General features: G+C 36.0%; 1 protein-coding gene across 3 annotated transcripts in view; it reads left to right on the forward strand.

The window, feature by feature from the left end:
* Positions 1 to 4394: 4394 nt before the first annotated feature.
* Positions 4395 to 14065, forward strand: part of ZNF385D (zinc finger protein 385D) — a 247063-nt gene continuing 237392 nt past the window's right edge. For 2 of the 3 annotated variants that reach the window (XM_087892574.1, XM_034402057.2), the window contains exon 1: positions 4539 to 4867. Coding sequence is in view for 1 of the 3 variants with exons in the window: in XM_060685761.2 (XP_060541744.1) it covers positions 4846 to 4867 (22 nt within the window). In the remaining 2 variants the exon portion in view is untranslated. Of the gene's footprint in view, positions 4868 to 14065 lie in introns of all 3 variants that reach the window. The other variant, XM_060685761.2, reaches the window with a different exon arrangement.

Genomic DNA, 14065 nt, shown 5'->3' on the forward strand with positions numbered 1-14065 from the left:
TTTGTTAAGTTATAAGTATATAGGATACTACAAAGAACTGAACCTTGACTGGATTATTTTGGCAATTTTGATGCCAGGCCTAGCCCATAAAACAATCCAGTAACCCTGGAAAATCTTTCATAGATACCTTCCATCAGAGTTTCATAGATTTTCAAGTAGATATTTCATTTTGATGAAGGCTTGTGCTAACCTACCCTGTTTTCCCCCAAATAAGTCATCTCCTGATAATAAGCCCAATTGGGCCTTTGAGCGCATGGCAATAAGGCCAAGCGCTTATTTCAGGGTTCAAAAAAATATAAGGCAGGGTCTTATTTTTGGAGAAACATGGTACCATTTAATATGGCTTCACAAAGTAATTGGACTCCCCCTTGTCCAGTTAAGTGCCAGTTCTTTGCTTTATTTTGTCTCTGTCTCCGGCAGTTTCAGTACCTGCAAAAAGATTCTGCACAAGTGCCAGTTGAGATCACAAGATGATGTAACATGCTTTCTAAAATTCGAATAGTGTTACTTTTTCATAGCACCTTCACATATAAAGAGGTTTCTTGAACTGAATCAAAGCCAATTTGATCAAGCTTATAAGTCCAACATGTATTTAAATAATATTTTTCAGTAACTAAGAATACAATTATGTTCTTCACTCAAATGTCCAACTCTTCTGAACAGCTGTAAAGCTCAAATAGTTAGGTTTTTTTTTTTTAAAAAAAACAACTTATTGCCTGAAAGCCTAACAAAAGATATTGTGTGTGAAATATAAGGTAAGACTGTATTTATAATGCAAGAAATGGGACTAATTCAAGAGAAAAGCAATCATCCAAATGCTCTGAAATACATTATCTGTCCAAACTAGTGTTATCTATTTATGATGAATATTGTGAGTTGTAAATGCTAAAGGGCTACAAGTTTCCTCTTAAAATCTATTCTGTTCCCCATCATGCTGTAGCTGTAGTAACAGAAGAAGAAGCACTGAACTACTATAAAAGTATCCTATATAATATTTCTCTATTTCAATAAAAGTAACTCTAGGAGGAAAATAATTTGAATCTGAATTGCAGCATATGGTGAAGAATTAGGTTGTTTTTCCTACCAGCCCAGGTAAAAAGATGAGTCAATGACTGGTTGTTGGAGAAAAAAATGAAAAACTTCATCAGCTTCAGATTATCTTCAGTTTATCTTTAAGCTTGATAAACTATCCCTTGGTTAAGTTATAAAAAGTTTAATAAATATTATGTAAATGTGTGTAAAAGAAATTTGAGTATGCCCTTTTACTGGAAGTATAATCTTTTAGGCCTATGTAGATTCATTTTGATCTGCCCTGATGAGCTACTTTACCGGCAGTTGGAATTGCTTTCCTCAAGTTAAGTGTAGATATGTGTTTCTCTTCTTTGATGGTGGGGATCATCTGCTTATTTTCCAATCCAACTGTTTCAATTCTAGAAACAGGTACCATTTCACTATTTTGTTACAATGAGTTGCTTGTTGAGGCAATGTGCCTTTACAGAAATCCACACAGCCCTACAATTTTTATGCAATTGAGGTCATCATGCTGATCCAAAAAGCAAATAGGAGTTTAGAGGAATATGGAGATAACCTTGATGAAACATTTCAAGAACTGTTTTGCGAAAGGGGAAGGAATGAGAGGAAAAACTCAAAGTAATCCTGCTTTAACTCTACTTGGTATAAAAGGGGAAGAAAACTCTGGCAGGTTTCCATGATTCTGTTATTAAATCTTATAACAAAAATGTAACTTTCCTATAATTGTGTTGGGTGCACCTCTGGATGCGCTTCCGGTTTTCTGTCCAGATGATGGTTCAGAGGAGGAGGAGGAGCCATTCCTGGCATCTCCAGGAGAGACAGGGCAGGAAGCCCGGAGGCTGTTGGAGATGCAGATCAGGAAGCAGCAGGCTCCATCTTGATTGAACAATTGCAGCTGGAACAACCAGATGGGCAGCTGGCTGAACTTGGGCAGTGAGAATCATAGCTGCAGTAACATAGCCTTGAGGCTCCAGGCAGGGAGTAAACACAGCCACTAGTGGCCAGCACAGATAAGGAGGAGAAATTACTCCCTCCCCCGAATCCAAAGGTGTTCAGAACAGAGAGGCGATGCCAGTCAACCAGGCTATTCACGAGGTTCTTAAATTCTTAAAATTTTAAGAAATTCTTAAAATTTGGCGTTTATGTCTTTTTTTAAATTCTTAACCATATAATTATTTTTTCTTTTATTTAAAAATGAAACTAAATTCACCAGGTAGCTTTTCAAATTTGTTGCTTAAAAGATCTCTAATGTCTTTATGTAAACAGGTATTTTCCAAAAGTAATTACAGAGTCAGTGAATGAGTTTGGTGTCCTTTAAAAGGCTTTGAAGCAATTAAGGGCATGATGGTTCCCTTTGTCTTTTGGCACTCAATTCTATAGAAAACTGCTATCTTGTAATCTACTTGTGAGGAGCAGCTGTCCAGAGCACAAGTAGGTGATCTATCACCCTCTGTTTATTCAGAGAAGTTCTATAGAACCAACCTACTTATCAATCTTAGCCATACTTGTCATCTCTACTTATCAGAGACATCTTTGTTCACCATTCATCACCAAGAAGGTCACTGCATTCACAATTTTATACCTAGAAAGTGCCACTGCTTCACTAGCATTTAAAATCATTTTTTAAAAAATCTTATTTGATGGATAGAGTAATGGATGCCATATCAGTTTCTATTCCTGAAATATTTCAATACAATCGAGTAAATGTCTCCTATAACTATTATACATTTATTTTGATTATTGAATATGTAATTCCTATATTGTTCTTCTTGTTTGATGCCGGTGTTACATTCACTATTGAGTTAAACAATAAAGTTTCTTTAAGCAGGGCCTTAATTCACAGGTTCTTGTAATTTTTTTTAAAAAAAACAAGTTTTAAGTGTACTACATTTGTCATCTTTTTGATGCAAAGGCTATTTAGACCTATTTTCTTCTTTTCTCCTTTTATCAGTTAATAGGGTTGTATTAATTAGTAGTAATTGCTTTTACTTTGTTTATTTATTACTTTAAGCCTAATTAATATAAATGAAGTAATTAGAAAAATGAAGCTGGTGTTAAATCCTATCTGAATAGATAAAAATGCTTTTCCCTTTTCTTGTTTTTTTCTTTATCTAAAATGAGCATTGCTACTCAAAGACTTTACATTGATTTTATTGTAAAACAATGTTCTATAGATCAACAGGCAAAGTAATGTTCCACATGAAGTCTTATTTGAAGTCTTTTCATCAAAATCTCACCTAGGGCATCTCTTCTTAAAAGTAAAAGTGTATGTTCCTAATTGTGTCTCCGATCTCAGTACTCAGATACCAATTGTAATAATGTCTCAGATCATATGTGAACTGGCTGGATACATTGCATTTGTCTTCTAGACAAGACAACCGAATAATGATAATCTCCCAATAATGTCATGTAGGCATGTCAGTAGTCTTGTGATAAAAGATTCAAATCTTTTTTTATCACGATGAAACTTTCTCTCCTCTTTTTATTAATTGCAAACCCATGGACTGAGAGTGGTAATAGGAATCTATTCATAATATCCTGTTCAAAAGGTTTGTGATAGCACAATAAACTTCAGTGGCTTCTGTGCTGTCAATATTGTTTATCTCATATAGAAACAGAACAAGGAGGGGAGAGAATATCTAATTATTTCAAGGATTTAAAATGATAAATGATTTTCTGTGAACATGCTAAAATCTCAAAGGTACTGTATCCTATGAAATTTAATTATCTTGCAGAGAATGAAGAATGAACTTTTTCTGACTGTAGACTTTTTTTTAGCCAAATAACAGCACCCACATATAAGATTTTTTCCGGATATTTGCAAAAGACAAATTATTTAGAAGAGAAGCCCTAAATTTCTTAAGAGTGAGTAAGTATATTTGATAGACAAGACTTGTTGAAAGTAGGATAAAGTATCATAGAAAAGGGCAAACATGTTTGTGTGTTTGTGTTAGTTGTGGGTCTCCATTGTCTTATAGTAGCTGGGATTGTGCAGCCTTGCGGGAAGGCAGGACAATTCCAAAATGTGCAGAATGCCATGGTACCTTCACCCAGCTTTTTAAAATTTATTTTTCCACTAGGAGGTAGGCTTTAAATAATGGGTGTTGTAAAACCACATCTAAAAAGTGCCAGGTCAAGGAGGAATGTATTAAATTTCTGACTGTAAGAGAGAAGTATCTTGCTGGCAGGTGCCAGTCTTGTTCCCTGATGTGCATCTCTGCTTGCAGGCTTCCCCTCGAGGCTGTCGTTGGCTTGGCCAGAACGCTGCCCTTTTGAACTTGGTCTTCTCCATGGCGAAGAGCAGCTAAAGTTGCTCCTCCTTGTGAAACGGAAGGTATTGTTCCGTGGCCATGCTTGATGCCAGTTGTAGGGCTGGGCGTAGAGAGGCGGAGAGCATGTGGGGTAACAAAGTGGCTTAATCAGGAGCACCGGCCTCCCCCCTGAGTCGCCAGTTCCCACTCCCCACGATCCTCAAAGAAAGAGCAGCGTCTAAATAGCCCGCGCTCTATTAGTAGTACTCCCGGTCCTGATGTCACAGCAAGGACATCACAAGGAGGAGTCAGATTACACTAAAACTGGGCAGTGCAACATGCAGCGGGAGTCGGCGCTAAACCAGAGCTGGATTGTATCGGGGAAAAGCCTGTCTTTCAAGCCCTGACCCAAGGAGGCTCACGCCGCTCGTTCTCGGAGGCTTGGAAATTTCCACATCATGTAGGATGAGACAGACTCGCTCTGCTTCACGCGGCAGCAGCAGCTCGGCGCGGGAGCTAATGCTGAGCAGCACCCGGCGGTGGAAGCTGGAGTGCCCAATTAATGAGAAACATAATGTATTTTGGTAAGTCTCTTTCCACTCCGGCTTCCTTCTTTCGCGACGGACGTCAGCGGTAACCTGGGAGAGGGTTTTGAGCTCTTACCTTCCTTTCTGTGGCTGTGCCTAGACTTTGTCTTCGAGAAGGACAGTGGAGGCATTTCTTTCTCCCTTGAGAGCAAAGGAGACGTCGATTGTCTCGGGAAAGTTGTTTTTCTTTTGCCGGTGGTAGCTTTGCCGGGTTGACCTGTCTGCAGAGACAATGACGGCCAGTCCCCCGCCCTTCAATCCTTCAAAGAAAACCTGGGTGCCAACCGCTGTCGCAAGGGTGGCGAAGCGTGGGAAGTTGGAACCAAACTTAATGTCATAAGGCACAACCGGGCGTCGCTGCTCTGTTAAGGATTCTCTGCGCTCTCTATAAACTCTTCCACTTTCTCACTTTACAGAGGTTTTACAGAAAAAAAGCGCTGCTTTCTTTGCAGAGCTCTGGATTTCTCTGGGTATATTATTTTCCCCCTTCCTGCCATATTCCCAGTGATGGGGATGATCTCCCTACCCAAAACACGACGCGAAGACCTGGTATTCATGATAAATGCGTGTAAAAAAAAAAACCTTCCGAAGTCTGGGACAGTTCAGCCTTTAGGCAGACTTTAGATGTGATGAAGCTTTTCTTCAGAAGATGGTTGGTTGCATTTATTGCAAGGAATATGCTGGAGTTAGGAAGCCCCCCCCTTTTTTTAAACTTTAAATATGTGCGGCAGACAGATAGACAAAATAAGTGGATTAGAGTGCTCCAACAAGGGGTACCTCTCTTGGACCAAAGGAAACAGTATAATAAAATTATAGCTTACCACTCTGAGATGTAGGAAAGGAACTTATGTATTGAAAAGGTAAAGGGGAGATATTTTTATTTCTTTTGGTTCAGTTGCTTCCGGTTTTAGCAAGAATTTAGTGCAGCTGATTGATATGCAGTGATACATAGCATTGAGAAGGAACTCCTGAGATTGTGGCTATAAATTTCTTTCATTAAATATTAAATCCAAAGTTGACTTGAACTTCAAGAGGTATTCACTTCCCCTTGATTTGGACTAGGAAGGTGGTTATGAGAACAGCATGTTTAATACAGCACTTTTCTTTTACTTTAGCTAAAGTGTTGCACTATCCTGAGGATAACCAGTACTGAGAATGGTGTGCTGTGCTCATCTTCAGAAAACTTTTAAAAATTTCTGAAAAGCCTCTCCTACAAGTGAGGAATGTTCTGTTGTATCATCCACAAATGAGAATTGGGAAATTAGTGGGAAGCTACAATTCTTGCTCAGGCTTTTTGTATAGAGCTGTCAGATCAATGTTTTCAGAGATTTGTAAGAAATTAAGTGCAACCCAAAGTATTTTGTCACCATGCAGTAAACAGAAGGGAGGTTATAGTGCTATGTTATGCAAGTTGACACTTGCTGAAAAACTGTGAGAATTTGCTGTAATCAACTCACATTGCTTGCTTTTCTTGAAATGTCTCCTTTAAAATTGGTAGTATGAAATGTGCTGCCAGCTGAGCTTTTAGAATAGATTCTCAGTACTGAGCAATGCAATACTTTTGCATTTGATCTTGGCAAAGACCTGTGATCTATGTTATGTCTGATCACAGCTGCAGGATCAGTATATTACTAGGTATAAGTCCTGTGTTCTCCAACAAATAAAATGAATCATTGGCAATGTTTCCATTTATGTATATCCAGGGTTCAAAAGCTTAATATTTCTTCACATGGCTTTACTATTTAAAGTCTTTCTAAACTCTTAAACCGACATAATGTCAGCTATTCATGCATTAATTTGAATATGCATTATGATCTTTTTCTCACTTTAAACATATTTATGTTTCCTAAACTGGCTCAACTAATTTGAGGGGAAATATGAATTCCTAGTAATTTTTTTAATTCAAATTGGAAGATTCCATATCTCTTTTTCCAAGTACCAAATATGTTCAGAGCACTGACTGACATCCCTATTTTCCTCTAGCTATTTTGGTATCTGTGTCATTCACACTTTCAAAAGACTAAAATTTGTCATCTCACCTGTCCCTATTAGGAATCATGTAGAATGAAATAGACTTGGCTAGGGACAATTTTTACTAGAGAAAAGGATAAACATAGGACATTGCCATTTTATTAAAAGGTGTAAGATATAAAGGAATGGATAACTGTGGTTAAGAAAATGGCATATTAAAGCTTACATTTTTACTGCAGGTATTTAATAGTAAATAGTATTCTATTTAGGTTTCAATCTTTTTGAAAATCTTGCTAATTTCTGCTAAAAATAATTTTATGTAAAACATTAATTTTATATATGTAAAATTTTAGACATATTTAATATCACACACACACGCATATATATAATATTAAATATGTAAAATTTTACATATATATATATATCTATATATCTTGTGTGTGTGTGTGTGTGTGTGTGTGTGTGTGTGTGTGTGTGTGAAGGTTTCCTTCACTTCTGTAGGCCTTTTCTTCCTCCAGTAAACTATAGATTATGCCTAAGGCTAAAGTAACTTTTTCTGCTTAGCTTTTTGCTATATTCTGGAATTAAATTGTCACCTTTAAAGCAGCAGCTTTCTTATTTCTATGAACATCATGGGTAGATAAGAATATAATTTTATTTTTTATTCCTTGGATATGAGAACTAAATATGTGCCACATTTAGTTCTCTAAGGAATAAAATTTTGTAATTTCAGCACCATTATTAATTCTGCTGAATCCATTGAGATTCGCAACTTGAGGGTTGGGGTGCTTGTTTCATGACACTGACAGATTTTTTAAAAATAGAAAGTGTTAAACTTTTTCTATACCGTTAAGGGTTGCACCTAGATAGCATTTAGGTGCATCAGCCTCATTGAATACAATACTTAATTTTATTAAGAATGTGTTGGGAAATTACAATTCTGTCTTATCCCTTCATTTTCCCTCCTTTGGATAGGTAACAGACAGGTCTTTGAGGTCTCAGGCAGAGAAGGATCTTTTCTATATCAACATTATTGTCATGTTAATATAAGTGGTAAATAACATAAAATAGTAGCAAGCCATATTACAGCATAAATTATTATTAAAAAGAATGAACCTAATAGTACTCTCCAAAATTATTAATCTTTATTATTAAAGGGTATTTGCTGTGAACCTTCTCAAGACCAAAAGTCTGCTTTTTGGTGTTCCAGAGGATCTCACTTCATTCTTGTGCAGGCAATTCTGCATAATAAAAAGATACAGTTAGGACTAATTGTTCATCTGCTTGTAACAAGTAATCTTGAATTTAAAAGGTCTGACATAAAATTTAAAATACAGCTTTCTCTTGGAGTTCAGTAGATATCATTAAAATATATGTATCCCAGTGTGCTTCAATCAGAAGAAAGTATCTGCCTGCTTATGCAAAGCCATTATCATTTTGGGGTGAATAGCTTTGTTGAGCTGAATGCAACAGTCTTCCTTGTACTCAGAAACAGGAAGGAGAAAGGCATTTTGACAGGGTTTAGAATCCAGGAGAATGCTACCTCTATGACTGCAGTCAAAATACATGCTTATGTTGCAATTACATGATTGTGCATGTGTCTTAATAAATCCAGTAATCTACACAGTGAAATAGCAATACATATATTGCTCAGATTGATTACTTTGCTTTGTAGAAATATTCTTCTGGAGGAAAAAATGCTACAAAAAGAAAAATAATAATTTTTTTTGGATAATTCATTTTCTTTAGAGGGTGGTTTTTTGTTTTTTTGTTATACTGTCATTTTGATAATGTCATAATTAATGTCATAATTTTGTTACTCTCACTTTTAGCTCTGTGTTTTATAGTGAACTATTTTATAACATTGCGCTTAATATATTTGGATCTATTCCATTTTGAGAGGCTGCAATTTTTTGTAAATAGTAGAGAGACACAAAGATATTGTCACATTCTTTCACATAGTTCTTTTCAGGTGCCAGTTTCCTCTCCCTTCTAGTGAACACAGTTCTGAATATGATCTTGTCATCTTCATATTCTTTCTTTGAGTATCACTTTTTACTTCTGCCATAGTTTTATGAAGGAAAATTGATAATGGATGAGTTTAAAAGAAAACAAAATGTCCTTCTCTCCTCAGAACCTCAGAGACTCTTAAAAAATTTAAACTGAAAATGTGAAATATATCACTTGCCATTTCATAGGAAATTCTTCTAGTTTGTTAACAAGCTGCAACATACATTGGGGAAAATTCTGTACAGTGAAGTATTTCTCTATGAATGAATCACAGCAAATCCTTAAGAGAGCACATTAAAAATAAAATCCTTTTAAACACTATTTATACTGAGCTGTTCCCTGTGTGATATTTTACAATCAATGTGTGCAATAAAACGCTGTAGTTAATACATAATGGATGTTGATTGCAACAGAAGAATGTTTCATAAAATCATCAGGTTACAAGAATTCTGAAATTCCAAAATATCTTTTAGTGTGGCTGCATTTGTTGTAAAGCATAGTATACATTTCTGAATCTGGGAATGTCCAAGTGCATAAAATGAGTGAAAGCATTATAAGGAATAACAATCCATATCACATCATTAAAAATCCCTATTATAGCCTCTATTTAAAACAGAACACCTATTTGCAGACATTATAAGAACTATTATTATTATTAAAAAGGTGTTTCATGAATTTTGATATTGGAGGACTCCAATAAACATTTCTGAAGCTGCATAATCTCTTAACATCTATATCAACAGTTTTACACTTCATGATAGGAAAGGCACCGTCATGGTTTTGAATGATTGAATTATAAAGAAGTAAATATTTGAAATGACAAAGTGTATATTGATCGCATTGCATAAAATAGTCACACTAAATATATACACACCCACACACCCACATACTTACATATATAATCAGAGACATCTTGAAGTCATGTACCCTTATAAAATTCAACATGGCCTATTTTGCATTGTTTTTCAATTTTTCGAGGAAGCAGTTGTGTTCCTAGTACAATTCTGAATGTTTTGGCTTCTTCAAGATCTTCAAAGAGATAAATATGCCATTAAGGTCTCATGATTTATAAATAGAATATTCATACTTGCAAATAATTGTGCAGCAAGATTATGTGATTGACATTGATCTGGTCAATGGATAGAAAAAGATGTTTTTATTTGTGGAACATGAACCATGAACTCTGCTATTTTACTAATCATAATACATATGGAACTCTATGTTTTGTTTTTATATTGTGGATTATATAGATCCATGATGGCGAACCTATGGCACATGTGCCACAAGTGGCACACAGAGCCCTCACTGCCGGCACTGCAGCTGTCTCCCCAGCACAGCTTCACTATGCCTCTCACCAGCCAGCTAGTCTTTGGGTCTCTGCCGCACATATGCGGGGTGCATGTGGGGGATGCATGGGCGCATGCACAGGGAGAGGCAGGAGGCTTTCCAGACCCAAAATGAGGCACGGGGTGTGTGTCCCATTTTGGACCTGGAAAGCCTCCTGCACCAACCTGGAAGCCAAACGGGCATGGGGGGGCAAGGCACATGCATGAGGGGCTCTCGCATAGCATTTTGGGAGTTCATGCGTGTGCTTTGGGCACTCGGCACCAAAAAGGTTAATCATCACTGATATAGATAGCCCTCCACTTACAGCAGTTTATTTAGTAACTGTTTAAAATTACAATGGCACTGAAAATGTGACTTATGACCATTTTTCACACTTATGACTTTTGTTCAGATGCTTGGCAACTGATTCATATTTATGACCGTTGCTGTGTCCCAAGATCATGTGATCATTTTTTCAGCCCTTTGACAAGCAAAGATGGGGAAGCCAGATTCACTTAATAATCGTGTTACTAACTTATCAACTGCAGTGATTCACTTAACGGTGGCAAGAAAGTCATAAAATGTGGCAAAACTCACTTAACAAATGTCTCATTTAACAACAGAAATTGTAAATCAAGGATTATCTGTATTCCATTATTGTGACAAAATACATTGAGACAGACACAAGTATTTGCTTATAATTTTAATCTTAAGGGGGGGAAACTTACATAAAACTGAATGAGAATTATATTGGACTTGTTCATAGGAAAGACTATTATAAATATTTTTTTATTTTTATTTTTTTTATTGAGTTTTAAACAGAGATATAAAGACAATACAAAAAATACAAAGACATTACAAAGACAAACGAGTTCCCACCACCAACCTACCCACACCAAACTTTACATATATGTTTTGATCATCATCAGAATATATATTGCTTTATAAGTTAATATATAAGTAATACATTGTCAATTTGGATGTTTTAGATTAGAAATAATCTTGCATCTCCTCTTTATTTATTTATTTCCGGTTTTATTTTTTCTACCCTATTTTCTTTCATCTATATTTGTACTGATTTTCTTTTCTAGCCATTGATACCACTGGTGCCATACAAGATAGAATTCACTTTCTTCTTTATCTTGGAGTTCTAGTCAGTCTATCCATTTCGGCATATTCTGTTATCTTCGAGATTAATTTGTCTTTGATTGGGAGTTGATCTGATTTCCAATTTTGCGCAAACAGTAACCGTGCTGCTGTCAAGATGTGTATGATGAGGTATTTTGTCTCTTTGTTGTGTTGTGTTGTTATCATTCCAAATAAAAAAAATTCTGGAGTGTTTTCTACTTGTTGGTTTATTATTTCTTCAATAATTTCCTTTGTGTCCTTCCAATATTGTTGGGCCTTTGTACATTTCCACCAGGCATGGTAGTATGTGCCCTTTTTTGTTTTGCACTTCCAACAGCGTGGGGAGGTGTTTGGATATATTTTGGCTAGTCTGGCTGGTGTTAGGTGCCATCTGTAAAACATTTTTGTGAGGTTTTCTTTATAGGGTATGGCTCTTGTCATTTTGATGTTCTGTTTCCACAATTTCTCTCAGTTTGCCAGTTGAATGTTGTGCCCTATGTCCCTGGCCCATCTTATCATATTTTCTTTTACTGTTTCTTCCAGTAATTTATATCTAAGTAAGTAGTTATATAATTTGGTTATCATTTTTTGTTCTGGGCCTTGTAAAATCTTATCCAATTCGTTCAAATTATTCGAGATTCCATATTGCTTTTTGTCTGCTATGTGTCTTGAGTGTATTTGAGTATAGGGCCACCAATCGATATTTATGCCGGAGTTTTGGAGTTGCTGTCTTGAAATGAGTTCGCCTTCATGATTCAGTAAGTCTTGGTACCTCATCATTTTTCCTATTTCGAGAGTGTTCGGGTATATCAATGCTTCCATCGGGGACCACCATTTTGGTATTTTAGTATAGTGAGTTCTCTTAATATCCTGCCAGATCTTGAATAATGAAGCTCGAATTATATGACATTGGAAGTACATGTGTCTTTTATCCGATCCGTCCCATAAGAAAGCGTGCCATCCTCTTATTAAGTCAAAGCCTTCTAAATATAAAGTTCTTTTGTTGTCGAGTTCCATCCATTCTTTAATCCAGGTCAATCCTGATGCCTTATAGTAGAGTTCCCAATCTGGTGTTGCTAGACCTCCTTTGTCCCGTGAATCCTGTAGGGCTTTGATTTTAATTCTGGCCTTCTTTCCCTGCCATATGTAGTTCATTGTTGTTTTGTTGAGGTTCTTAAAGAAATCTCTTCCGGGGTGTATTTGTATCACTTGATATAAATATAGTACTCTTGGTAATATATTCATTTTTATTGAGGCAATTCTGCCCATCAATGAGAGTTGTAATCTACTCCAAATTTCTAAGTCTTTTTTGATTTGTTTTAACAATTTGGTATAATTATCTTCTTTAATTGTAGTTGCTTTTGCTGTCAGCCAAATACCTAGGTATTTTATTTTCTTTACTATTTGAAGTCCTAATTCTTGTTCTAATTTCAACTGTTGTGTTTGGGTCATATTCTTCGTCAATACTTTCGTCTTCTGCTTATTTATTTTGAGGCCCGCAACTTCCCCGTATTCCTCTATCATTGTCATCAACCTGGTTCCAGATCGTATTGGGTTTTCCAATATGAAGATCACATCGTCTGCAAAGGCAAGTAATTTATACTCCTCTCCCCAAATCTTAAGGCCTTCTACGTCTTCTTCCTTCCTGATTTCCGTTAGTAAAACTTCCAGTGCGATTATAAATAATAGAGGTGACATGGGGCAACCTTGTCGTACGCCTTTCTGAATGTCAAAAGTTTGTGTCATGTCACCATTTATTGCAATTTTGGCTGTTTGACAGGAGTAAATCTTTCTTATCAATTTAAGGAATTTCTCTCCGCAATTCATTAATTCAAGTTGTGATGTAAGAAAGGACCAATTTAAATTATCAAAGGCCTTCTGGGCGTCGAGAGATATTAAAGCTATTTCCTTATCTATTTTCTTATCGTAGTATTCCAGTATATCTATGATCGTTCTCAAATTATTTTTAATCTGCCTCCTGGGTATGAAGCCGTTTTGGTCTGTATGTATGTATTTATGAATTATTGTTTTAAGTCTCTGCACTAATATTGACATGAATAGTTTGTAATCTACATTGAGTAATGAAATGGGTCTGTAATTCCTAACTTGGGTCCGGTCTAAATCTTCTTTGTGTATTAACGTAATAATGGTTTCTGTCCATGATTTTGGGATTTCAGCTGTCAATAATGCTGCATTGAAGACTTGTAGCAATATTTCGTCTATTTCTTGTTGGGAGTGTTTATAAAATTCATCTGGTCCTGGAGTTTTATTGTTCTTTTGTTTTTTACGAGCTTCAATCAATTCAGTCATTGTTATGGGACAGTTCAGGGTCTCTCTATGTTCTTCTTCGAATTGTGTAATATTCACTTTACTAAGATATTTTCGAATTTGGTCTTCCGGGACATCTTCCTGCCGATAGAGATTCTGAAAGAATGTTTTGGCTATGTTTTTCTTATCTACGTGTGTATGGAATAAAGTTCCTGATTCGTCCTGGAGTTGGTGTATAATTCTCTTGTCTGTTTGCTTTTTTAATTTATGGGCTAACCAGCGTCCAGTTTTATTTGCGTGTTCAAAGTTGGTCTGTTTTGCCATTTTTATTTTTTGTGCCAAATCAGCTTTTGTAGTCAAATTCAATTTGTGTTTAGCCAAATTAAGTTTTTGCTGTGCTATCTTATTATTGGGGTGCTGTTGTAATTTAGTTTCTTCTATCTTGATTTCTTCCAATAAGTCATTCCTGATTCTTTGTTTCTCTTTTTTTCT

This window comes from Pantherophis guttatus, chromosome 4 (genome assembly GCF_059756535.1).
Source record: "Pantherophis guttatus breed Tessera chromosome 4, ASM5975653v1, whole genome shotgun sequence".
Lineage (NCBI taxonomy): Eukaryota > Metazoa > Chordata > Lepidosauria > Squamata > Colubridae > Pantherophis > Pantherophis guttatus.